The sequence below is a fragment of the Mauremys reevesii genome, linkage group 2 (genome assembly GCF_016161935.1).
Source record: "Mauremys reevesii isolate NIE-2019 linkage group 2, ASM1616193v1, whole genome shotgun sequence".
Classification (NCBI taxonomy): Eukaryota; Metazoa; Chordata; order Testudines; family Geoemydidae; genus Mauremys; species Mauremys reevesii.
Window position 1 is genome coordinate 60,838,337 of NC_052624.1, and position 25,784 is coordinate 60,864,120.

A 25,784-nucleotide genomic window follows, 5' to 3' on the forward strand; every position below is an offset into this window, starting at 1 on the left:
CTTTCTGTGTGAGGTTATGATACATGCCGCCACCGAGAAACAGGAATTGAAGGAGTGGTAGGACAGTGAGGAGAATGCGGCACACCAGAATAAAGCTACGGAGCAGCTCTTAAATGTTATGGAGCACCAAGAGGACACGCTCCAAGCGATACTAGCACTTCACACTGAGCAGCTTCGCGCCCACCCCTCCCCTGCAGCCGCTGTCACAAAACTTTCCCATGTGCCCTATAGTCACTGCCAACACACTCTTATCAACCTCCAGTCTCTACCCGCAACATTCCACTCCTCCCAGTCCAGGACTGTGGCCTCAAACTACCCACTGCACTCAATACCCATCCCTCTGCAGTGTGGCCACTGCTTGTCATCCCAGATGTGCATGACAATGTGATTCCACCACTCAGTGCTTTCTTGGTTTCAGGAAACGTGGTGTTCCACTGTGGTCAGCACCTCCATGAATGCCACAAGCAATCTCAGGTCGTAGCTACTCTGCGTGGCAAGAAAAGTTGTCACATTTCTCTTGCCTTTGTGGTTTAAGGAATAACTCCACTGCCACTCGTGATGTGTTGGTCAGAGCGAGCAGCATGCTGGTCAGTAGTTTGGGATCCATTCCTGCAGCCTGAAGAGGCAGGGTACATAGCACACAAACTGTTGAAAGATGGCACCAAATTTGTGGGATTGGGACAGGACCTAGGCTGCCGCATGACCCTCTCCACCTTCCCACAAGTCTTAGCGGCAGAAGAGAAAGAAGTGCTCTGTGGAATAGCTGCCCTGAGTGCACCACTCTGAATACCGCTGCAAGTGCTGCAACTGTGAACAGGCTATTGTTCAGGCAGCTGATAGTATGAACACACTGCCAGTTTAGATGTGCCCTTAGTGATGCAGCTATGAAGCAGGAGTGATCTTGCAATCAAGATAATTTGATATATTTTATCTGGCAATTCAAAATATTATTTTGACTTTTTACATAACTTGTGATAACATAGGATTTTTTAAAGTTATGTTGGATTAAAATAGAACTGGCCTAGTAGCTGGATAGGGTAATAGGCAATTTTTTTAAACAGTGTAGTTGAAGGCTACCACTATCTAAATATCACATTTTGCCTAAGTAATTGCTTTATATGTGAAAACATTGTTGGGAGGAGAGTGTAATCAATGCTTGGAACATTAGGAGTCTGTTTTCTATTACTCCTATGGGCATGGGGTCAGGGTGGGTCCTTGTCTCCCTCTTGGGGGAGGGTTGCAGTGTGGGTCCAGTATGTCTCTTGGGGAGATGCCAGAGTCACAGTCTGTCTTGGGGGTGGGGGGCAGGAGGTAGGGAGGGTAATGAGTCATCCCCATAGTAGGGGCTTTGTTTTATATAGGTAACTACTTATCCCCTCTGCTGCTTAAAAAAAAAAAAAAGTGGCTAGATTTTTCACATTTGCTATCTGGTCATGCTAGGTAGGCTGGGGTGTCAGTGTGAGTGAGGGTTGCTCTTGGGGAAGGGAGTTGCCAATTTTGGTTGGATATATTTGTGGAGATTTCATCACATGACAATCTTTAATTAAAGGTTAATTTTTAAGTCCTGGAGAGTTCAGGCTAATCCTAGAGGGTTGGCAACCTAAGTGTGGGTCACAGGCTGTGTTGCGGAAGGGGGAGCTGTGGCTGAGTTATGGTCTAGCTCCCCCTGGGGTGGCTGTGTGATGCAGGGGGGTGGGGGCACGGTGCATCTCATGGTCGCCCCCTTGCGCTGCTGCGCTGGGACCCTCGGGCTGGCTGCAGTACTGGGCCTGCTGTCCCATGGGGTGGCTCGTGCAAGGGTGCTGCGCCCTGCACTGTGCTGAGGACAGGACGGGTCGGGTCGCGGGGACTCAGCGCCACCGCCTGCTCCCGGCACAGGTGAGGCAATGGAACAGGGTTGGGGCTTGGGTAAGGTGACCAGACAGGAACTGTGAAAAAACAGGATGGGATGGGGGGGATAATAGGCACCAATATAAGACAAAGCCCCAAATATCGGGCCTGTCCCTATAAAACCAGGACAGTGGGTCCCCCTAGGAGCCGGGGGTGAGGGGATTAAGGGAGGAATGGCGGGCGGGGATGACCGCAGGTGCAAGTAATAGCTTGAGGCGGGCTGCGGCCCGCTGATTGGCTGTTGCGTTAAACAGGGAGTAAGGGGCGGAGCAACAACTCTGCTGCTCATTACGCCACTTAACGGGCAGTTTTCTCCACAACCGCTAAAAGTCGGGTCCCGCCTTCCTCTTACGTCCTCTTCTGCATTGGGCTGGGGACTCGCTTACGTCACTAAGAAGCGCCGTAATGTCCCGCGGTGAGGCGGTTGTGGGCCCTGTCACGTGACGGCAGCGGGCGGTTCTGCCGGCCCGTGGCGTTAGCGGTAGCGGCGGGTTGTTTTGACGCAGTAGGGGTCGGTTGAGGGAACAGGGGGGCCCGGCCGCTGCCATGACCATCTGCCACTTCTTCCTGCAGGGCCGCTGCCGCTTCGGCGAGAGGTGCTGGAACGAACATCCCCGCGGCGGGGGGCGCTCGGGCCCGGCCGCGCCGCCCTCCCAGGGTACCCGCTTCTCCTCTTCTCCTCCGCCGGCGGGGGCCGCCGCCGCTCTGTGAGGGCGCTACTGGGATTTCGCGCCCGCGGCGACCGGCCCTCGCCGCTCTCTGCGCGCGGGGAGCCGGCGGGTGCGGGTGCCGAGCCCCGGGTTTGAAGCGGCTGAATCTGTCGGGGCCGGCGGGGTCCCGGACCAGGGGTCCCAGCGCCCCCCTTCGCGCTGCGGTTTCAATGGCCAAACGTCTGGGACCCTACTTACCCCCCCCCCCCGCGCATTGGGCTTGTGCCAATCACCCCCTGGCAAATGCAGCCTCGCGCCGGGGCCCGTGGTCCATGGCGGGGGCCCTGGGCGCTTTCAGTGGAAGCCGTTACCGCAGCTGCCCTGCTAGCTGGAGCTCTGCTCTGACCCGTCCAGTGTCCTGCCCGCCACAGGGGACGGCTTGCGAGGAGCCCTGCCGCTGCTCAGGCCTGGGGTAACCTGCGCCCAGAGACGGTTCTTCCTGACTGCTCTCTCCCCCGTTTCGAGGTTGGCTGCTGCCATAAAGCGGGTAGATTTATATCCCTGCCCAAACTCGTTTGTTCCCTTAACGTTTACTATTATAATTCTAAATAGTCTTGTCATCTGTGTAGGTCCCGAATTATTGTCAGACTGCTAAGACTTCTTTTGTCTCTGTTCTGTGCCCTAACAATGTAACCACTGGTGCTGCTGTTAGCACCTGCTGTTGCAGAGTGCCTAATCTGGTGGGGTAATGTGTAATCCCGGACAACTGGCATCTTGAATTCTCCTCCCTCTTTAATGAACAGGAGGCTGGTAGAGGGTGACCATTTCCAACTCCTTAACTAGTAGATTTCTAAAAGAAAACAATTGTGTTGCACCACATATAAATACAGAATTTAGGTGCTCCGAATGCTGTAGGCTTTTGCAGGAGCTTGAAGTTTAAAGGGTTAAATAACTGTCAGTTCAAATAGGAAAACTATTATTTAATAGCAAATAGTTCAGTATTTTACCTTTTCCTTTTTTCTTCTCTCTTTTTTTAATTAAAAGTTACTTGTGGAATTGTACCATGAATTATCTTTCACTGTCATCCTTGTCATTGATCACTTTTTCACATAGCTCATATGGGGACTTATTGTAAATGACTAATAGCTAGGAACTAGTAATATTTGTAAAATAAAAAAGTTGATTTTTTTTCTCATTAGAAATTATAGCCTGTCTAGATACATTTTGGTTTATTCTGATACATAAGCAAGGCTTGAAAGTTTCTGGAGGGTGTTTTCAGAAAATCTTTAGTTTTCAAACCAAAAAAACCACCTCCATTCTTGACTACTGGATGACTGGAATACTAATAGAATTCTGACATAAGTATTAAGGGAGATGAGATGTAGATAGGGAAGGTTTCTCTCCAGTGTAATTCCCACCGCACAGGTGTGGTTTTTCCGTATTTCTTCCATAGATAGAACACACACATCACAGTGCCGTGATTTGTTGTTTCCAAAGTGGACAGTTTGAATGGTAACTCCCAAGCACCCAAGCCTTGCTAAATACCTCATTAATGTTTATGATTTGCGAGGGGTGCTGCCAACTGGGAATCTGATCTGTTTCAAAAAATAGGTTAAAAGTTGTTTCAGATGTTTATCTGCCCCTGAATCTCCCAGCAAAAGTTTGTAGCTTACATGTAGCTTACATGTTCCCTTGTTGTGGTTTTTTTAATGTTTCTGGCCATACTGCCCTGTGAAATCTCTCACAAACAGTGTGAAAATGAGGGCCTCATTCTTCTAGCTGAACATATGGACTTGACTTTGCAGGGCAAGGGGTGCAGCTATGCAGGTCATCTTTCAAGATTGGGGCCTAAATGGGAGACTATCACAAAGTGCTGTCAAATGGGCAAAATAAACTGAAAAAAGAATAGTGATTTTTTTCTAATCTTTCAGATATAGTAATCTTAATTGTTACTTCCAGTAACAATGACTAAATTTCATATTGGTGTATGTATGATTTTTTTTTTAATTGATGTCCTTTATGGTTTATTTTACTTTGGTTTTGGCCTTTTGAAAGGTTTTGAGCTATGAATGGGATATCTTAAGACCCCACTCTGCAAACGTGTATAAATAGTCCCGTTAGCTTCATTGAGACTGCTCACATGATTACAGTTGCTGACCTGTGCAGGCCTGGGCTCTTAGTTTGTCCACACATCTTTAAAAAAAATAAACTTTGATCACACTAAACACAACCTCAAAATGTTGACTGAGAAGTTGATTCTTTTCATGCTCCATTGTACAGTGCTAAGATGTACAGCTGGGCTTGCTTTACTTGATTCATGGTAGTGAGGAAAATGTGTAAAATGTGAAAAAATATTTAATTGTTTTTTCTTTTTCATTGTAAGGTTCTGGCAGAGGAGGATGGGGTGCCCATAACCAGAGATACACCAATGTTGTCCAACCTTCTAACTTTTCTAAACCCACTACATGGGGTGGCAGCAGAGATGATGGAAAGGCATTTTTTGGACCCTCTATTGACTCTGGAGCACCAGGCAGTGGCAATAAAAGTTCAGGATTTTCTCAAAACAGATTCTCTTCATTAAGCTCTGAGCAAAATATTGGCAATAGCTACAGAGATGAAGAGGAGAAGCTTCTGTAAGTCCTTGTTCTGTCTTTGAGCATCTAGAAAGAATTAGTAAAATGAATTTTAAAAGTGTAGATTTGTATGGAGGCACTTGTTGAGTGTATTATGTAACTTCCCCATAATGAAGTCTAAAGAGGCTTCTAATGCATAACTATTTATTATACATTATAGATCACTTGTTAATATGAATGTCTTCACTAGGGGGTAATAAAGAAGTGTGTTTGTAGTGAAATTAAATTTCATGGGACTTCAATAGAGCTGGAAGTAAAACCTCAGTGAACCTTACATTAAAATGCACACAGAGAGCCTTTTTATGAATTTAAATTACTGTTTTAATAATTTGCATTTCTCTTTAAAGATCTGCAAAGGGGGAAAAATTGGGCTTGTATCTTTTTTCCCCCTGTTTTTGCTTTATTCTCATCCATAAAGGACACCTGGAAGGTTTATTTAAAAAAAAATAAAAATCCCGCCCCCGTTTGTTTTGAATAAAAAAAAGTCAGGTCTTTGCTATTGGATGACTGGAGTACTGGTAGGATCTTTATATCATGGGTATTAAGGAATGGAGGTACTGGTTGAGGCCAGAAGTGGCTTTTATTCTCTTTTTAGTTGAACAGGTGTTCTGAAAAAAGTTTTAATGTACCTAGATCTAGGGGAACACTTCCTTTAAGATTTTGATGTGCCAGCCAAGTTAATTAAGGGCTGAGCGCTCCCAATATACATTTCAGTCATTCAAAAAGTTCTCCAACAACAAAGGAAAGATTTGTCTTGACTTTCCTGACACTTAAGGAGAAAACAAGTAAAAACCTCCTCCCCCTTCTTAAAGGGGGAGGGGGAAGAATCAGACATTCTTTATACATTAAGGGCATAAACTAGATTGGATTTTTTTATAGAGAGAGAGAAAAAATATATTAAATTCCCTTTGCAGGTCACTTTTTCTAGAGTAGGATGAGGAAACTTTTAAAATCCTTAAAGGCTGGTATTTACCTAAATTTTGGTTACCTCGTATGAATGTGTGTTTTTTATTACAAAAAATCCAGGGTAATAAAAGCAAATTTCAAATACTTTGTAATCTTCTCTGTACAGTACAGTATTCTTGCTTTTGCTCTCTTCAATGTTTGTCTCTAAATGTTCTCCTTCCATTTTGTTTTACTTCAGTTGGTTGTCCTTTATCCCTATTATTTCATTGCTTCTACAGTATATGGACTTCTGTATTCTCTTAAAATTGACATGAGACAGCTGGCTTCCTCTAGTCAGTCTTTCTGCATTTTACTTTTTGCTGCTATACATATTAGCTTATTTTTTAGAATTACCTTTGTAATTTTCAAGGTTTCTCATATAGTAATGTTGAGATAATGATCTGCAGCCCTCAGAGGGAATCATTTAATGGGAGGTATGCACTTCAGACTGCCAATCTTTTTCTGACTCTCTCAATTCATTATGCAATTGTATACTTTAGCAAAACATTTATAAAGTGGCCATTCCTATAGGTTATTACAATTGTTCACTGAGGGGCTAATTGTCCCAGTGTTCATGGTGATGAATGCCTTACTTCAACATGTGTAAACCATTAACGTCCATGGTTCAGCTTTACTAGTAGGATGGGGAAATGCTTACTCCATTAAAGTCAGGAAGACTGCTCATGGAGTACGGTGCCCCTCAGGGTGAGGGAGTGTATCAGAATCTGGACCTGAATTATTTTGAAATACCTTTTTTGTTCTCTCTTTTTTTTTTTGATCAAATAATTCGTTTGATTTATTCAATTTTTTTTCTTTGTTTTGGTATAATTTTTCTAGTGAAGGCATAATAAAGGACATGGAAGTCTGGGAATCTTCAGGACAGTGGATGTTCTCCTGTTACTCACCTATGAAAGAAAAGCCTAACATCTCAGGTAGTAACTTCCTTAGTGTCATCATACACTTATTACCAAGAATGTTTCTCTCAAGGTGTTGCATTATATTTATTTTAGGGTTCAAAAGAATGCCACTTGCTTTGCAGAAATGCACGAGACAAAAGCTCTTCCCCTGAAAAGCTAAAGCCTCAAACCTTCCACTTGTTCCATCTGTGTGGAGATCTTGCAGGATCTAGACTTAATTTGTGATGCAACTAAAAGGAGACGATAAAGTGATATGGTGCCTCATTTTTGGCATGTGCAACCTTGAGGGTCTATTACAAGTGACCTTTGCATCTCTTCAAATGTCCTGTAACCAATTGACTTATTATGGGTTTTGCAGCAAAGCCTATCTATTGTAGCTTCATAAAAGTGCTCTTAAACAATACATCTTCCTCTGAGGATTTTGATTGTTCCTTTCCCTGCAGGTTTTCCAGACTTCTCACCAGAAGAATTGCATCTTGAATACTATAACTGCAGAGCAAACAATAATATTCAGAATTATGTAAGCTTTTTAAAAATATTGCAAACTTTTCTGATGTAACATATGCACTTCAGAGTAGTGCTATTTTAATAACTGTACAGTGGTGGCTCATTTGATCTGTGTAGCAAATTTCAGGGAATTTTCAGAATGCCAAAATACACTCTCAATGAATTGGCTGTTTTTAGTTTTAAATATACTGTGCATGCTTTCCCACTTCAGTTATTAATTTCATTGAGAACATTGGCCAAAACTGTCACACGTGGATGCCTAAAATTAGGCAGCTAAAGAAAGTGGTTTGATTTCTTAAAGTGCTGGGCACTTGCTTTGTTAATGCTGCAGCTCCATGGGAAGCAATGGGAGAGGGTCTTTGGCTAATCCCACATAATTAAATTTAGGTGTTGCTCTTCTGTTCACACTTATCCTTACTCCCCAAGCTTCTTCTCTGCTAGCCCTTAGAATCTTGTGTGTATTATTTGTGTAACTGCTTGAATCATGGCCTGAGAGCTTGACACTAATGTCTCTGCTGATATCAATATAATTTGATATTGCCGTGGCAGAGCATAGGGCACAATGAAGATAAACTCCATGTATTGTTTAAAGTTTACCCTTCAGAGCAGAGGACTTGTACCAGTATTCATTTTAATTTTATGTCCTTGCTGCCCCTAAAGCCACGTTAGTATCAAGGGAACCAGCCTGGCAATGGAGACAATTTGATACTGCAGTCTCATAGTAGGAATTGAGCTGTTTGACAGATTTGGGGATATAGAAAAACTGCAAAGGGATATAATAGGTAGTGGTAGGCCTGCCCTGAATGCAGTCACTACACTTAATTTGATCTGCTACAGTCAACCTCTCTTGCGGTGTCAGCGGTTCAGATTTCCTTGGGAGGAAAACAGCCACCTGAATCACTAACCATATATAGTAATAGTTTCATTTTATAAAATAATGTGTACTATGAAGTGGTACAGTGATCTTTCTGGTGAAGAAGAGGACAAAGTCAAAAAGTGTGTGTATTTGAGCTAATTATATGGGGTTTGTACCAGCTGCACCAGTCAGACTGAAGTTTTATCCACATCCTTTCATAATACAAGTTATTGGATTTACAAATGACTAAAAGATGACTCAGTCAAACTTGTGAGACACAAACAGGTTAGTTTATCTGTATTACAAACATAGCGCTGTGAAGACTCCCTTCTTGTGAGCAAATTTTTTGTTCTTGTCTCCTATTCAAAAACTCCTCTATACTGTTGACAATTTTTTTTTCCTACAGCTATATCAGCAATGCCTCTTAATGTAGATACAGCTTATACTGGCAAACGAATGCTTTTCCAGTATAGCAAATATCAGTTTCTCAAATGAAGTAAGCTATATCAACAAAAGCATTTAGTGTTGGTATAACTGCATCTACACTAGGGCTTTGGATGTTATAGAAATGTTGTTTAAAAAATAAATTAAATCCTTGACTGACATTACTATAGTAGCAAAAATTCCACAAGTAAATCTGGCCTTAGTCTCTGTCTCCAGTCAGAAAAATGTGTCCATTGAGACTATACCCCTCTGTTCTTTCCAATCTGTCTTTTACTACCAGTCTTGCTTAAACTAAAATCAATTGCAGTAGTGTGGTTAATAATATAACTGTTTGTTTATAACATCCTCAATAATCCAAGAGTATTATTTTTAAATTTGTTTTCCTCTGTTCTTTCTCAGTTCACAAACAGGAAATTACACTATTGCAAAAGATTAATTTTATAACACCCTAATGACATCAGAAGTCAAATTTCTCTTTGAAAGTATTTGAAGAATTGCCCCAAGTGACACCTAATGTTAATTCAGAGATTAAAGGGGGAAAAAAATTTACAAAATTTTGTGCAATTAACGATAGACAATTACAAGATTTCCTGTTTGTGTGGGGAACCGAAAACATTTTTAAAAAATAGAAGAATGTTGTTGTAAACCCACAAATTACTGACATTGAAACTACCTTACTTCAAACCTTTTGTAATTAACTTGAAATCTAGTCAATTATCTTCCTTTAAGTAGACTTCGGATATTGCTACAGACCAGAATCTAATATGCTGGGATTATAAAAGCATACTCTGTTTTATTCTGGAATATCATGATTTGGATGCCCCATCCTAATCTGATTGTTGCACAATTTTTCTTCCCCTTGGGACAGCATTTCAGCAGGAATTGCTAATATTACTAGTCTTATTAGACACAGGAAGCACTTAAATGCTGGTGCTTCCTGTTAACATTAACATTTAGCATGAACACTGCTTTTTGGGAGGGAGGAGGAAAATTTTGTCCCACCAGAAACATTTAGTATTAGTCAAACAAGCCAGTGAAGATATGAAAGTAGCAGAAGTCATTAGAGAAGGCTGAATCATTCAAAAACAAAGTATAACCCTTTAAAGATATTGATACTATATTTTTTTGTCAAAGGTGGAACTGTTGCTTCCTCAAATCTCTGAAGTGAGCCTTCCAAATATAACTTTCTAATCTAGTAAATATTTCACTTTAAAATAAAAAAGCTTTAAGTGTACTTTGCATGTTTTCTTAATATCTGGTATTGCTACAATGCTGAGAAGTTTTTGTAAAACCATTAATATTTAGTAAGCTATAATCAAACTTAATGGTGGTGGATAATGTATTAACTGATTTTAAGATTTGTAGGAGAGCTTCACTGAATATTTGAATGCAAGTTCATGAAGTTGTCAATATATGTCCATAATTATTTACCTTCTGTGAGATAGCCTCATCCAAATGTGTATTTCATTCATAAATGGAGTCAAAATATAAACTAGGAATTTCCCAGTTTGTGTCTTATAAGAGCTGATGTCAGACAATATGATCTTCCAGCATGTGACCATGCTGAATAGAATTGCTGGTATGGTTGTGATGTTTATGATGTTGAGGCCCTTTGAAAGTGTGCAAATATTTTACTAAAAGATTAAAAATTCCACTTTTTCACAGGTTGCTGGCACATCAAAAGGCTTTTATAATGTTGATTTTTTTTTCTTTTACACTATGTTAAACTATAGCTACTTAAATGTGCTTTCACCTTTGTTATAAATTTATACTGATGTGGAATAGTGATATACTCTATTGTGATGTGATTAAAACATTAAATATCATTACTAAATACTTTTTTCTTCTATTAAAGTTTAATTTACTGTGTTTTAGCAATTACTACAGAATTTTGTGTAGTAATCCACTCCGCACTTTGAGGGAACTAATTATATTAGTGAATTTAAGTCCTTAATTGGTAAGTATGGAGTGATAGGGCTAAATTATTCTGAAAGAAGAGGGTGTTTTTACTAGAAAGCAACAGGAGCCTTAGGTGAACTCTTGGTACTTTAACTTCCTGATTCAGCACATACAACGTCAACTATACCAGCAATAAAACAAGGATTGAAGAGTTTATTCTTGTAGAGCTGGAATTTGGAATTCCTCTGTTAATATACTACTAATTGGTTAGAACTTGCATTAAAGAAAGTATCCTGCAGTTTCTCATGTTTCATATGCATACAAAGCAATACGCTTGGTCTGAGAGCAATTGCGTAAAGAAAGTTGAAGGAATCTTGAGTTTTAGACTTCTACTTCCCCTGCTAAAATTTGTAGCATGGAGCTTTTGGGAAGGGGAAGGTGTCTTACTACTTTTGGGCTAGTGGGGTTGTCCTATCATAATTTGAGAAACCTATGCCTTTTCAGTTGAATCCTGAAATTACTCAATATTGCCATTTCTTATTTGCATTTAACAGACTTAAAATGTCCTTTGTCTTTTTTTTCTCTCCCCTTTTTTTAGATAAATTCAGTCCAGCAATTAGTAAACCAATGGAGAAATAGATTACTTGCGTTGAAGACTCTGAATACATCTACCAAAGCAGCATTGGTGAGTGTTACTGAAAAGTAAAATATATTTAATTTTCTCCTTTTCCTAATTTTAAACAGGAATGTTTAACTTGGATTCAAGATAGTTTGTTAGACACATCATGCCAAAGTGTGCTACACATACCAAAGTTAATTGCCTTCACAATGATTGATAATGAACCAATTTCTGAGACATGATATGGGTGAAGAAATGGAATCCCTATTTGCCGACCTCATGAATTAATCTTTGTTTAGCGATCAGGCAAAAGTTCCACATGTAGAAAATACAGATAATATCGTCATAGGATTTAGAAGATGGATGGCTATTTACATTAAATTCTAAATCCCCCTGCTTGGCTTTGAAAATTTCAACATTTATTATATAAGAACAAGTACTTTGCACTCATTTAGAATGGTCTTGCTTGGCTCTAAATAGCCAATACTTGAAAATATTTGCTGTCTAGCTGTGGCAATTTTAATAGAAGATGTGTGGCTAAAACCTCTGCAGTACTTTGAAAAACACCATAGTTGAGATTATCTTCCATATTACTGCCATGCAGGGGTATCCATGTCAAAGGACCTGGCCAAGTAGCAATGAGAGAGGCCTGTTGATAGTAGTCTGGTGTCAGGTCTTGGATAATGCTTTGGGAACATTTGGGGGGGGGCAGGGAAGAATGACAGAACAGATGGAGGGTGAGAGAGAGAGAAGATGGTGGTCTGGATTTGAAAACAGTGTCGCGCTCCATTCCTGCCACACAATATTTTTAGGCTTGGCCTGATATGACAACATACTTAAAAGAACCATGCCAATTAACTTCTTCAGTTGAAACTAGTTTTGACTTCACTGACTTAATTATCAGAAGTATTTATATTATTAGTTATAAATCTTTATAGAAAGACACATTTTCCCTCCTTTAAAATGATTCCTACATTTGCCTTTTTGTAAAAGGTATCTGAACTGAAAAATGTGGTTAGTCAACCATTGCCTGCCTTTGGATTTGGTGGACAACAAACATCAACCTTTGGGTCATCAGGTAAGTTTTCTGTATTAATAGCTAGCACTGTTAAATATTGCCTTTGTTTTTCTGTTCTAAAAATTTCCCTATGTGTGTGTTCTATAATTGCAGGCTTTCCACTAAGCAGTAGCAGCAATAGGAGTGCCAGCAGTTCCTCCTTTAAATCGAATACTGAACTTGTCGGTCCATCCTCTGGAAGCACCACTACATTTGGAAGCTCTTCTATGGTTCCGGACCCTTCAGCATTGGGTGTGACATCTTCCGCAAGATCAGCCCCTTCCATTGGCTTTGGTAGCCAACCAGCTTCATCTGCAGCCTCTTTTTCATTTAAAAAGCCTGAAACTGCGGGTGGTTTTGGAGCTTCTGGATTTTCAGGGTTTGGCAGTTCCTCTGCTGTAAACTTGTCAAGCACAACCTCACTTCCAGCCTTTGGAGCTGTTAATGCAGCAGTTGCTGCCCCTGCCTCAGAATCAGGCAACTCTTTATTTGGACGGTCTGTTAGTGCCTTTGGATATAATGTAGCACCAGCACCTCCTGCAGCCACAAGCATTGTTACCTCAGATAAGTTATTCACACCAAAGACTGATCTATCACCTGAAGAGTTGAAGCAGTTTGAAGCAAAGAAGTTTACTCTAGGAAAGATTCCTCTAAAGCCACCACCAATAGAGCTTTTAAATGTTTGAAACTATAACATGTACAGTAAGCAAATTCTGAAATTAAACTTTTACAGAATGTTTTTAATTTTCTGGAAGTAGGCAACTTGACACTTTAACAATTCAGATATATAATTTTGAGGTTTGGCACTGAACTATATACTTTCTTGTGAGTTAAATTTTAATTTCCTTTCTAAGGCTGCTCCAGGAAGGTAAGATCCCAATTGTAAATATTCTTTGTTTGCTTTGGAAGAGTCTTTAAAGCCAAGGAGTTTACAATTGAAAATAAAGTTTTTATAGTGAATTAACAAAAATACAGTGATATCTTCTCAATCTTTCCCTCTCTTCTGTGAAAAGAAAATCTGCAGTGGAATGGGAGTACTTTTGAGATATATAGTGAAATGTGTACAAAATAAAACTGCTCTAACCCTCAAATCACTTACTTTCCCTTGCCTTCTTTTGCCTTTAAAGAAAGGGACATGCTTTCTTCGGCAACTGACAATTTTACTGGGTGTGTCTGAATTGGAGACAAGTACAAGTGTCATCCACTCCTCATAGGCTCTAACCTTGTTTCTTCACCCTACAGTCAGTTCATAACCATAAAATCTACAATAGGGCAAAGCCCTTGCTGTCAAGAGAACCTGGATTTTTTTTAATTGATTTTAGGCTTTTGTTTGGCCCTCATCACTGTAACATCTGAGCATCTCACAAAGGCTAATGAGTTTTTTAGAGCTGATCAGTGAATAGTTTTCCTGTCCTATGAGAGTTTAAAATTTCAGAATTTTCCCATTTCAAATCCATGATGAAGTTGAAATCTCAAAATTTTGTTTATCAGTAATCTGTGGAGGAAGTGGAACAGATTCATAGAATATCAGGGTTGGAAGGACCTCAGGAGGTTATCTTGTCCGACCCCCTGCTCAAAGCAGGACCAATCCCCAACTAAATCATCCCAGCCAGGGCTTTGTCAAGCCTGACCTTAAAAACCTCTAAGGAAGGAGATTCCACCACCTCCTTAGGTAACCCATTTCAGTGCTTCACCACCCTAATTGTGAAAAAGTTTTTCCTAAAATCTAACCTAAACCTCCTCCACTGCAACTTGAGACTATTACTCCTTGTTTTGTCATCTGGTACCACTGAGAACAGTCTAGATCCATCCTCTTTCAGGTAGTTGAAAGCAGTTATCAAATCCCACCTCATTTTTCTCTTCTGCAGACTAAATAACCCCAGTCCCTCAGCCTCTCCTCTTAAGTCATGTGCTCCAGCCCCCTAATCGTTATGTTGCCCTGCACTGGATTCTTTCCAATTTTTCCACATCCTTGTAGGGTTGGGCCCAAAACAGGACACAGTACTCCAGATGAGGCCTCACCAATGCCGAATAGAGGGGTATGATCAGGTCCCTTGATCTGCTAGCAATGCTCCTACTTATACAGCCCAAGATGCTGTTAGCCTTCTTGGCAAGAAGGGCACACTGTTGACTCATATCCAGCTTCTCCACTGTAACCCCTAGGTCCTTTTCTGCAGAACTGCTGCCTAGCCACTCGGTCCCTAGTCTGTAGCAGTGCATGGGATTCTTCTGTCCTAAGTGCAGGACTCTGCACTTGTCCTTGTTGAACCTCATCAGATTTCTTTTGGCCCAATCCTCTGTTTTGTCTAGGTCCCTCTGTAGCCTATGCCTACCCTCCAACATATCTACCACTCCTCCCAGTTTAGTGTCATCTGCAAACTTGCTGAGAGTGCAGTCCACACCATCCTCCAGATCATTAATGAAGATGTTGAACAAAACTGGCCCCCGGACCAACCTTTGGGGCACTCCGCTTGATAGCGGCTGCCAACTAGACATGGAGCCATTGATCACTACCCGTTGAGCCCGATGATCTAGCCAACTTTCTATCCACCTTATAGTCCATTCATCCAGCCTATACTACTTTAACTTGCTAGAAAGAATACTGTGGAAACCATATCAAAAGCTTTGCTAAAGTCAAGGGATTACACATCCACTGCTTTCCCCTCATCCACAGAGGCAGTTTAACCTAATTGTCTTCTCTGAGGAGATGTCAGGCATGACTTGCCCTTGGTGAGTCCATGCTGACTGTTCCTGATCACTTTCCTCTAAGTGCTTCAGAATTGATTCCTTGAGGACCTGCACCATGATTTTTCCAGGGACTGAGGTGAGGCTGACTGGCCTGTAGTTCCCTGGATCCTCCTCCTTCCCTTTTTTAAAGATGGGCACTACATTAGCCTTTTTCTAGTCATCCAGGATCTCCCCTAATCACCATCCATTTTCAAAGATAATGGCCAATGGCTCTGCAATCACATCTGCCAACTCCTTTAACACCCTCAGATGCAGTGCATCTGGCCCCATGGAGTTGTGCTTGTCCAGCTTTTCTAAATAGTCCCGAAACACTTCTTTCTCCACAGAGGGCTGGTCACCTGCTCCCCATACTGTGCTGCCCAGTGCAATAGGCTGGGAGCTGACCTTGTTTGTGAAGACGGGGGGGAAAAAAAGCACTGAATGCATTAGCTTTTTCCACATCCTCTGTTACTAGGTTGCCTCCCTCATTCAGTAAGGGGCCCACACTTTCCTTGACCACCTTCTTGTTGCTAACATACCTGAAGAAACCCTTCTTGTTACTCTTAACATCTCTTGCTAGCTGGAACTCCAAGTGTGATTTTTGGCCTTCCTTATTTCACTCCTGCATGCCTGAGCAATATTTTTATACTCCTCCCTGGTCCACTTCTTGTAAACTTCTTTTTTGTGTTTAAGATCAGCAAGGATTTCACTGTTACGCCAAGCGGGTCTCCTGCCATATTTACTATTCTTTCTACACATCGGTATGGTTTGTTCCTGCAACCTCAATAAGGCTTCTTTAAAATACAGCCAGCTCTCCTGGACTCCTTTCCCCTCATGTTATTCTCCTAGGGGATCCTGCCCATCAGTTCCCTGAGAGATTCAAAGTCTGCTTTTCTAAAATCCAGGGTCCGTATGATCTCCTTTCTTCCTTGTGTCAGGATTCTGAACTCTACCATCTCATGGTCACTGCCTCCCAGGTTCCTATCCACTTTTGCTTCCCCTACTAATTCTTCCCTGTTTGTGAGCAGCAGGTCAAGAAGAGCTCTGCCCCTAGTTGGTTCCTCCAGCACTTGCACCAGGAAATTGTCCCCTACACTTTCCAAAAACTTCCTGGATCATCTGTGCACTGCTGTATTGTTCTCCCAGCAGATATCAGGGTGATTGAAGTCCCCCATGAGAACCAGGGCCTGTGATCTAGTAACTTTCTAGAAGAAAGCCTCATCCACCTCACCCCCTTGGTCTGGTGGTCTATAGCAGACTCACACCACATCATCACCCTTGTTGCTTACACTTTTTGTAAACTTAATCCAGAGACTCTCAGGTTTTTCTGCAATTTCATACTGGAGCTCTGAGCGGTCATACTACTCTCTTACATACAATGCAACTCCCCCACCTTTTCTGCCCTGCCTGTCCTTCCTGAACAGTTTATATCCATCTATGACAGTACTCCAGTCAGGTGAGTTATCCCACCAAGTCTGTTGTTCCAATCACATCATAATTCCTTGACACTGCCAGGACTTCCAGTTCTCCCAGGTTGTTTTCCAAGCTTCTTGCATTTGTGTATAGGCACTTAAGATAACTCGCTGATCTTCCTGCTTTCTCAGTATGAGGCAGGAGTCCTCCCCTCTTGCACTCTCCTGCTTGTGCTTCCTCCTGGTATCCCACTTCAAAGCCCTGAGGTAAGTCGGGGTCTCCTTCCCCCGATGAACCTAGTTTAAAGCCTTCCTCACTAGGTTAGCCAGCCTGCTTGCAAAGATGCTCTTCCCTCTCTTGGTTAGGTGGAGCCTGTCTCTGCCTAGCAATCCTTCTTCTTGGAATACCATCCCATGGTCAAAGAATCCAAAACCTTCTTTCCGACACCACCGGCATAGCCATTCATTGACTTCCATTCAAGGTCATTCTTGGCAGTATCATTGGTGCCCCCATGGAGAAGCAGGAAAGGGTAGCAATCCAAGGGCTTGATGAATCTCAGCAGTCTCTCTGTCACATTGTGGCTCCTAGCTCTTAGCAAGCAGCACACGTCTCGGTTTTCCTGGTCGGGACGGCAGAAAGATGACGCAGTTGTCCCGTTCCCCCCCGCCCCCCCCAATCACCACCACCCGCCTCCTCTTGAGCAGTTTGAAGACATTTTGCCTTAAATCTTACTATGGACCACATAGCCTTTGCACAAATACACTACTAATTAACACAGAAGATGGCTTGTTTAAATAATGCAAGTGAATTTGGTGTACATGAAAGCGAACTTGAGACAGGCAGAGTACAGGCATGTGCTATGCAGGTTTACCACAGAGACTCGTGTGTCAAGCCTGATCTGCAACAGCTTCTCTCGTAGTTCTGGGTTGTTTGCACAGAATTTCTGGTGACTTTGATGTAGATTAGAAGAAGGGAAGCATCTTGGGTGTGGTTTTTTTTTTTTTATTTCAGACCCAAAACAAGTTTTGAACTGTTCACTTTTCAAAGGAAAGGCTATTACGTTATGCTTGGGTGCTACCTAGCACCTGTGAAAAGTATGTTTACATAACATGCTGCATCTTTTGAATACTGATACTTGTACAAATTAAGGTATGCACATTTTCATTTAGAATTGCCCTAGCTATGGGTTTCTTACACCAATTGCTTCTGTTTTAAAATTTCTACTTGGAGAAGCTGAGGCACGTACGAGAATTAAGATGAAATATCCTTGTTCTAGGACTTACCCAGATGATAAAATCTACTTGCATGTCAATTGTCATGCCTTTGTAATTCTAAAAAAAAAATACACGTTCACTGCCTCACTTTTTTGTAAAATTACTTGTAGATAAAAACAATGGCAAAGACTGTTAGAGCAGCTTTAGCCTTGGTGCTTAATTTAGAAAACCAAGTCAGTAGTTGGATGGGAGATTTCCAAGGAAAAACAAAACCAGATGCTACAGGAAAAGCTGGTGGTGATATTCTGTTAAACTAGCGTTTAAACCAGTGCATGATGGTAGACTGCACGAGAGCTTATAGTTTGAAATATAGCCTAAAAATGAGGTCTTCCTGGCATTAAAATCCCCTGGCATGTTTTTTAGAAAAAGTCATTCTTAACTTGTGTTGGGAAAATTCCTCAAAGGGGGTTATAATCTAGAAATTCCATGTATTTCAACTTTCAAGACATTCTTCACATCTGTCCTCATGGTTTGTCCAATTAAATGGCTGCCATAGTAATGACAGGGATTCTTGAAATAGCAGTTGGAGAGGGGCTGCATCTGCTAAAAGTTTAAGCCACTTTCATAACACTGAAAAAACTAGGCCACTACAAGAGCCTTTAGCTGTATTTGCAATGCAGATGATCCTTATAGTTGTTTAGCATTGCACTTAAGTGCTGAGCTGCCTGAAACTATTAGCCCCTTTTAGGGTGTCTCACAGGCTGCTACTAAGCTGCTTTAAGAACTTTTAAGGGCTTAAGTGGCCAAGGGCTTCTCTAAGCTGCGATGGTTTTCCATGCATACCACGTTCTAAACAGCTATACAACACTGTAATTTGGAGTAGAAAAGTCTGTTGCATGCAGCCAAAATGCCATCTTTAAAATGACATTTTTCAAACAATAGTCAGGTTGAGGGATGTAAGAAAGCCTTAAAATGATTAAAGTTAAAAACTTTAACTTGGCTATAAGAAATGTATATAAAAGGAATGAAGGTACAATTCATTAGCTGGGCCTACAGCAAAAGTATCACTGCAGTAGGTTTGATCAACTTTAAGATAAAAAACAATCCTCATTGAGCTAGCACCCCACCCCTTCATCCCCAATGGTATTTATGAGTAACTAAAACGAGGAAGAGGTTAGAATAGAAAATTGGTACTCTATATTAAGTGGTAGTAGTCAAGCATCTCAGCGTGGTGGCCTATACAACAGATAAGACAATGCTAAAATGAGCATAAATATGACAACTATTTGTATTATTGCAGCATCTAAGAATCCATTTTGGACTAGAACCCTATTGTGCTAGGTTCTGTACAAACACCGAACAATGAGACAGCCCCTATCTCAAAAACTAAAATCTAAATATAAGACACCAGCAAGAGGGGGCACGGAAACAATGAGACAATATTGTCTGAATAGACAAGATTGACACAGGCTGTGGGAAGGGGTAGAACATACTAGCACAGTGAACAATATGATGGTGGCAAGCAGCATCTTAATCCCTTTATGGATTGTGGAGGTGGGTTTTCTTAGATGGGAGATCAGCTAAATTGAAAGGGTGGGAGGGGATGAGAGGGGCATGGCAGGTGTGGAGTGAAGAGATGCTGGGGGAGGATTGGAGCAAAATAGCCAGTGAATACAGGGCAGAGAAAGTCAGAACATGCCAGTTTTGATTGGCATGTCCAAAGGACCCTGCTTTGGCTGCTCCTGTTCCTACCAGTTGGAGTCTCAGTGGCTGGCTGCACTCTGCAGTTATTCCTGAAGGCCATTAGGGAGGAGAAGCACCACCTGGGTTCTAATGCCACCTCCTCCCCACCCCCACCCCCCATGGGGTGGTCAACTGCACAGTTCTGGGCCCAGGGCAGAGATGGGGCAAGGAAGAGTGGACTTTTCTCCCTCCCCCAAGTAGAGCAGTCTCTGCAGATGGTAGGAATACAAGCAGCCAAAGGAGTCTTGCTAAACTACATAAGACAGAGAACTTCTAAGTCAGTCAGTCCATCCATCCAACTGAACAGTTGTGTTAAAAAATGCCCCACATGCACACCCTGTCACACTGCCATTATTAATCAATTACAGTGAAAGCAGAACAGAATTTCAAAATTCACTGTCAACATGGGGATGGGGGAGAGAAACTCCTAATTCATAGCAGTTATATCCCTCTTTTATCCTCCTGCTGACTAGAGTGCTGCCTCTTGTGCCTACCTCCTTATCTGGCTGCCATACCGATAGTCATAAAAGTTTGGACTTGACATATGGAAAAGAAAATGGCACATGGTAGCAGATTCACAGATCTCATTATCACATTTAGCTTTAGTTCAAGTAATAAGAGTTTAAAAATCACAGTGCAGGGCTATAACAGATTTAAGTGTCATGATCGCTGGCAGAAGACTAGGTACAACAGTGGAGTCAAGCTCTCAACCCAGGGTCTGGCTCCATGTGATATTGAGTATTTCCCTTGCTTTGATAATAACAGGATTTATGAGTCACTGAAATTCCTGTGGTGCGTACAAATAACTAATTTTAAGAATTATTTGAAGTTTGGGTCATGGGAGATGATGGTGCAGTTCTCAGATAGCAGCAGCTATGGGCTGGCTGTATGCCCAAGAGATTTGTCATCCAAAGGCATCTTTCTACTGCACAAGCAAAAGGAGCAGATTTAATGGGCAACAACTGAAACGCTCTCCAGGCTTATTCAACCAAATATTAGCAGCAGCAATATGGGGCCTCAAGTGTAAGCAGTTAAAGGGGGAGGGGAAATAAGAGGCTTGAAAGTAATTCCAATTGTGTAATAAAAGGAAAGAAAAGTAGTAGGAACAACTTCACTAACTGCTGCTGAAAAATCAGAGGCTAACGCTTCTCACAATCAAAGAGGAAGAAGGTGATGAACTGAGAATGTTAAAACTTGTAAAAAGATAAGAGCAGCACAAAAAAATAAGTTAAAGGAGAAAGAGAAATAAGGGCTTTTACAAATATATTTAAGGAAATACAAGAATCTGTTAATAAAGGAACAGTGAGATGAAACTGATAACTCTGAAATGGCTGAGAGATCATTTTTAAAAACACTATTGAAATAACTGGCCAGGAGGAAGGCAAGGAAGATGCAAAATGCTTATTGATAAAAGGCAGCTAAGGGAATCTTTGTGAAATGAGAACCTACTGTACACAAATCATTGAGTCCAGATGGTGTATCTCCTCCAGTAGTAAGAGAATGAGCTAATGCACTTACTGTGCCACTGACAATTATTTTGATAAGTTATGGAGCAGTAGGGATGTACTAGAGAAAATACATCTTAGCAGGCAAACAATTGCTTTTTTGACAATTACAAAATAATTGAAGGGAATTCCATGGATGGGTTGTTTGACTTTTAGTAAAACGTTTGATAGTGTATCCCAAAAAAATGTGGTATGTTTGTTTTAAGGTGATTTGGATAAGAACATTGCTAGGTGTACTGAAAATGATGAAATGCCATTTATTTACAGTCTACTTTCTGTATCTAGTTTGAAGGAGACAGCTAAAGGCCAGTGTTAATTCTGTTATTGAACACTTTTATTAATGATCTGGAAGTAGAGGTGCATGTTAATGAAATATACTAGACCATGTTGTGGACAGAGAAATAATACAAAAATGTACTGAGAGGTTATAAATAAGTGTACAATTATACTTAACCTTGAAGAATGCAACCTAAGAGCTGGTGGGAAATCTGTACTGTGTATTTAGTGAGAATGAGAAACCTGTAAATCTGTGATTCTGGAAGATGTTAGGTGACACTGGACAGCAAACTAGATGAGACTTTGGAATGGGCTAGGGCAATAGAAAAAGCCAATACAATTTTTGAAGTACACAGGTATGAAGTATGGCAGTAGAGAAATAAGTCTTTAACGCTGGCTCCATGCTGGTGCCATTGGTTCTAAGTACTGTGTAACCACAAAACTGTTTAAACAGTTGAAGAAAATTCAGAGGAGAGCAAGCAAACTGAATGGAGAGTTGGAGGCATGGACTTTTGAAGAAACGCAAGAGGGAAATAACTATTGCTTGGTGATAACTAAGTATGTGGAGTGGCAGAACTGTCTACAGGTACTTGGGGTGTAAACGCTAAAGGGTGGAGATGGAATTTTTAAAGGGATATAATTAGTCCATAATAGGTGAAAAGAACTTGCTGCCAGCTTTATTAGACCAATAGTTCCTTCTCTATTTAAAACTTCATGAACCAAACACACCACCACCAAACAGTGTACAATAGGGACTAATCCTGCTCTGACTGGTAAAAGGAATAGATGACCTAATGTATTTCCATAATGCTATACATAATTTGGTGTCAGGAAGAAGGATGCTTTATCTCTCTCCCACAACTGTCTTTAGTTTTCCTTTTGAGAATGCGCAAGTATAAAAAGGAAGAGTAGCTCTCCTTAACGAATCAACTTTAGGCAATACTCTTACATAGTCTGCATTGCTGCTGCATCTCTTCAGAGTTTTCTCTGTGCAGGAGGACTAGACACATTCTTATCAATATAATCTTTTAAAAAAAATGGTATTGGGTATAAGTTTTTTCCCCATACAAAATGAAACAGCTCAAAATGTTGGGAAGAGGAACAAAGGCGAAGAAAGTTCTTTTAGTGTCAACAAATGCATCAAAAGTGTTTTTGGTTTGATTTGGTTTTGTTCATACTTTCTACTAGAAGACTACACACCAGTGGGTGGGATTTTATTATACTTAATATACAATATTCAAACACAATTTGATATATATTAGAAACAACTTTCATGCCCTGCCCCCTTTGAGCAACAAATTCTATACAAGTGTTCATTATATAACTTAGTGGCCACTGGAAAGGAGATGTGGTAGTTAAAAGTACATGCAGATCTTATTTCCTGTAGGTCCTGTGTTTCTGTTCATTGTTAAGCAGAGCTTTCCACATCCCTCTCAGCAAACTAAATACTTTCTAGTCAGCATCTTAGTCACATTCCTATAAGACTTCTCTGTTGCTTTATCCTTGCAGATCACATGAGATCTGGCTGCAGCATATGCTCCATCATGTGATCTATCTAATTAGGAAAAATCTAATTACTTAAATGCACACAGTGTACCCTACAAATACTGCTTTACTTCTTACTTTGTTTAGAGTGTTTGTATAAAATACATGGTGTAGTAATGTATACAAGACCTCTTCTGAAAGCGGTCACATGTGGCACTGTTCTTGCTGTTTGCTACTCTGCTTTCCTACCTTCCCCCCCCCAGTTGTTGAATTTTCTCAGCGAGGCAAGTCTTTGAAATATCTGGTGAGCTCTGGACTATTGTGGAGTTAAATGCTACAGAAACCCTAAAAAGCAACAGAGAATTTTTTTGTTTACACCACTCTCATGATGGTGGCCTTCTCTTTACAATGAAAAATATATTCAGGTTTCCCTTGAAGTGCTGACCATTGTTCAGGAATGGCATTTTATAACAATGGGATAAAATAATGGGATAAGAAAATGCCATAAGTAGCACACGGTTTCTGCACATCAGATGCATTTCAGATTAGATCCAGATAGAATCCTGCCTTAGATATTCTTTAACTCTTGCTGTGATCAAGGATTTACAACATCAGAGCAAATAACTACTGGCCCCAATGATTGAACTGAAATTATAGCATTCCTCCTCCTCCTAAAGGAGAGAGAAAACAGCTGTTGGTCTGAGCATCTTACACATTATTAGATTTTATCTACCACCATCCACTTTTAGAATGGTTTAGAAAAGTTTTGAAATATTCCTTAAATCCCCTGTGCAAGGTCTCTTCTGGTGCCCTACCTTTGCACATATGCTATTCAATCCGTGATCCCAACATAACACAAAGCATGCAACTCTACCATTACTAAGCAGGAGTTATCTACAGTTGCAGGAGCAGAGACTCCTTCATCAGTTCATGGTAATTTATTTGCCAGAGGTTGGTTGGTTTTAGTACTGACTATGCAGTACTGCTAGTCATTATTTGTGAAAAGCTGGTGTCACAGCTCAGGGCCAGCTGCACCTCTAGCCCTTTCCTTGGTCTCTTGTGAGTACTTCCCCTCCTAGTCTTGGGCACTGTGCCTTCCCCTTTCTACGGCAGAATTCCACAATTCTCTGACTCTAAGACCAGGCCTGGGCCCAGAGCTACAGTACCCTGTGTACCAACCATGCTTACCCAGCAGAGCCTACTGGACTCGATACATGTGGGAGTTGTGACCAGTGGTGAATACAGTGTTCCCACACAGTCATCTTAAAACAAATTATTGTTTAATCTTAATAGTAGAAGTTCAGCATAGCATAAGAGGAAAGGGATTTTAAAACAAAATGGATATACATATTTATCTCACTTTCAGGCTTAGTTACGCCTTTCTTACCCCAGACTCCCACCTCTAGAGTCTGGGGCGGGGTCAGTCTGCTCCACAACAATCTCTGCCTCAGTCTCCCCCTTAACCATCTGCCCTCCTTGAGTGTGTGTGTGTCTTTCAACTCTTCTGAGGCCTTTGATCCTGTCCACCCATCACAGGAGCTGAATTCCTCTTGGAGAAAACCCATCTTTGTGGTCCATGAGGGCCCGGAGGGGGTGTGAGAGCCAGGGCTTCAAAATGAATTGCTCTGCACTGTCCTCCCAGTGTTCACAGAGAGATGTGACTATCAGGAACCAGCTCCCTTCCTGACAAAACTGCTAAGACTTCACTCAAACATATGCATACAGCAAATATCATCATCCAGCCCAGATATACTATTGCTAAATTATTCCAGGCAGCTCCAAGGCAGTCACACCCAGCAAAGGGCTCACTGCTGTACAAGACCATAGAGGGGCCTTGCCATTACTTAACACAACTTGTGTTTCAGGTTGGAGTTGTTCAAAGTTGCTGTCCCATTGCAGCATTTCTTTTACATGGTCAGACTAGATCAAAACGGATTTTAAAATGTGGTTATTTCACCTGGAACAAAATAAATCTGAACCTGATTTGACTTAAATATCCAGTGGTCCCCTCTTCCTGCATTTCCTTCAGGTCAGCCAGCTTTCCCTGTGCGCCTACTAACCACAGTGGGTGGCACTGAAGCTGTTGTTTCAACTGCATGCTCCAAGGTAGATACTATTTTCTCCCAGACACCTGCCCAGAAGAGTTTAGAACATTACTTCCCCTTCAAAACAACATATGGAAGTGACTTGACTTTAAAAAAAAAAAAAAAGGCATCCAGCCTGTCCTCTTCTCTCTCTTTCCATTTAGCAGGCACCATGCGAAGGACATGGTCTCTAGTCTTCAAATTACCCTGGGATTATAGTCTTTTACAGTCTGTGACCCTGTAGGAAAATATAGGTGAAAGACTCAATTGTCATATATCAGATACAATGGTGCAGGTTACCCCGGCATTTTGCCATCATAACTCTTGATCAGGAGCACAGTCTGGAGAAAGTAGAATAGTCTTGCTCCATCACACATTCTGCTAACATTCTGTTGTATATCCCCCAGTTTCCTCTGGGAAAACAACATTTCAACTGCCGCTTACATTTTTGCCTTTACCATAGTCAGGCTGGAGTCGGAGGGTGATTGGATCTTGGCTTGTGCATTTCTACAATGGAAGAGTCATTTTGAAGGTGGGCTAATAATATTATTATTATTATTTATTATTAAGCTTTTATGCACACGGTACTCGTTTCCCACCCACCCATCACATCTAATTTCCAAAGCAGCACCCCCACTCCACGAGCTGTCAGCTTTTGGTCTAGATAAGCAGCCAATGCTTTTAAGTGTCCTGAGTGGAGGAAGTAAACTGCTGAATCCAGATGAGTCTACCTTCAGGGAGATAGAGCTCGTGTTTTCTTAGAGTTATCTCTGTCAAATATGCATCAGTGACCAATTCATAACACTGTAACACTGCATAGCCTAGCTGTGAGTTTTAAAGGTAAATCCTCACCCTTTTGGGCGGAGTCCTCGTGCACTGGTGTTGTGCAGGCACTGTGGAAAGAGAAAAACGGAATCCTC

The 25,784-nt window shown here is 41.4% G+C and overlaps 1 protein-coding gene across 2 annotated transcripts; it reads left to right on the forward strand.

The window, feature by feature from the left end:
* The first annotated feature begins 2,182 nt into the window (after positions 1-2,182).
* NUP42 (nucleoporin 42) lies at positions 2,183-13,508 on the forward strand. Of its 2 annotated transcripts, none has more exons than XM_039527388.1 (7): positions 2,183-2,305; positions 4,924-5,173; positions 6,956-7,050; positions 7,479-7,555; positions 11,340-11,426; positions 12,354-12,438; positions 12,532-13,508. In XM_039527388.1, exons 1-7 carry the CDS (start codon positions 2,296-2,298, stop codon positions 13,101-13,103), a joined length of 1,176 nt encoding a protein of 391 aa, XP_039383322.1. In that variant the 5' UTR covers positions 2,183-2,295; the 3' UTR covers positions 13,104-13,508. The 2 variants fall into 2 exon arrangements, with proteins under 2 accessions (XP_039383322.1, XP_039383321.1); XM_039527387.1 differs by lacking the exon at positions 2,183-2,305 and adding an exon at positions 2,322-2,548.
* Positions 13,509-25,784: the final 12,276 nt, after the last annotated feature.

Coding starts and splice junctions, on each gene's coding strand:
- NUP42 (XM_039527387.1), top strand. CDS start 2,437: ATGACCATCTGCCACTTCTTCCTGCAGGGCCGCTGCCGCTTCGGCGAG. Junction 2,549..4,923: donor GGCCGCGCCGCCCTCCCAGG/GTACCCGCTTCT, acceptor TTTCATTGTAAG/GTTCTGGCAGAGGAGGATGG. Junction 11,427..12,353: donor CATCTACCAAAGCAGCATTG/GTGAGTGTTACT, acceptor TTTTTGTAAAAG/GTATCTGAACTGAAAAATGT.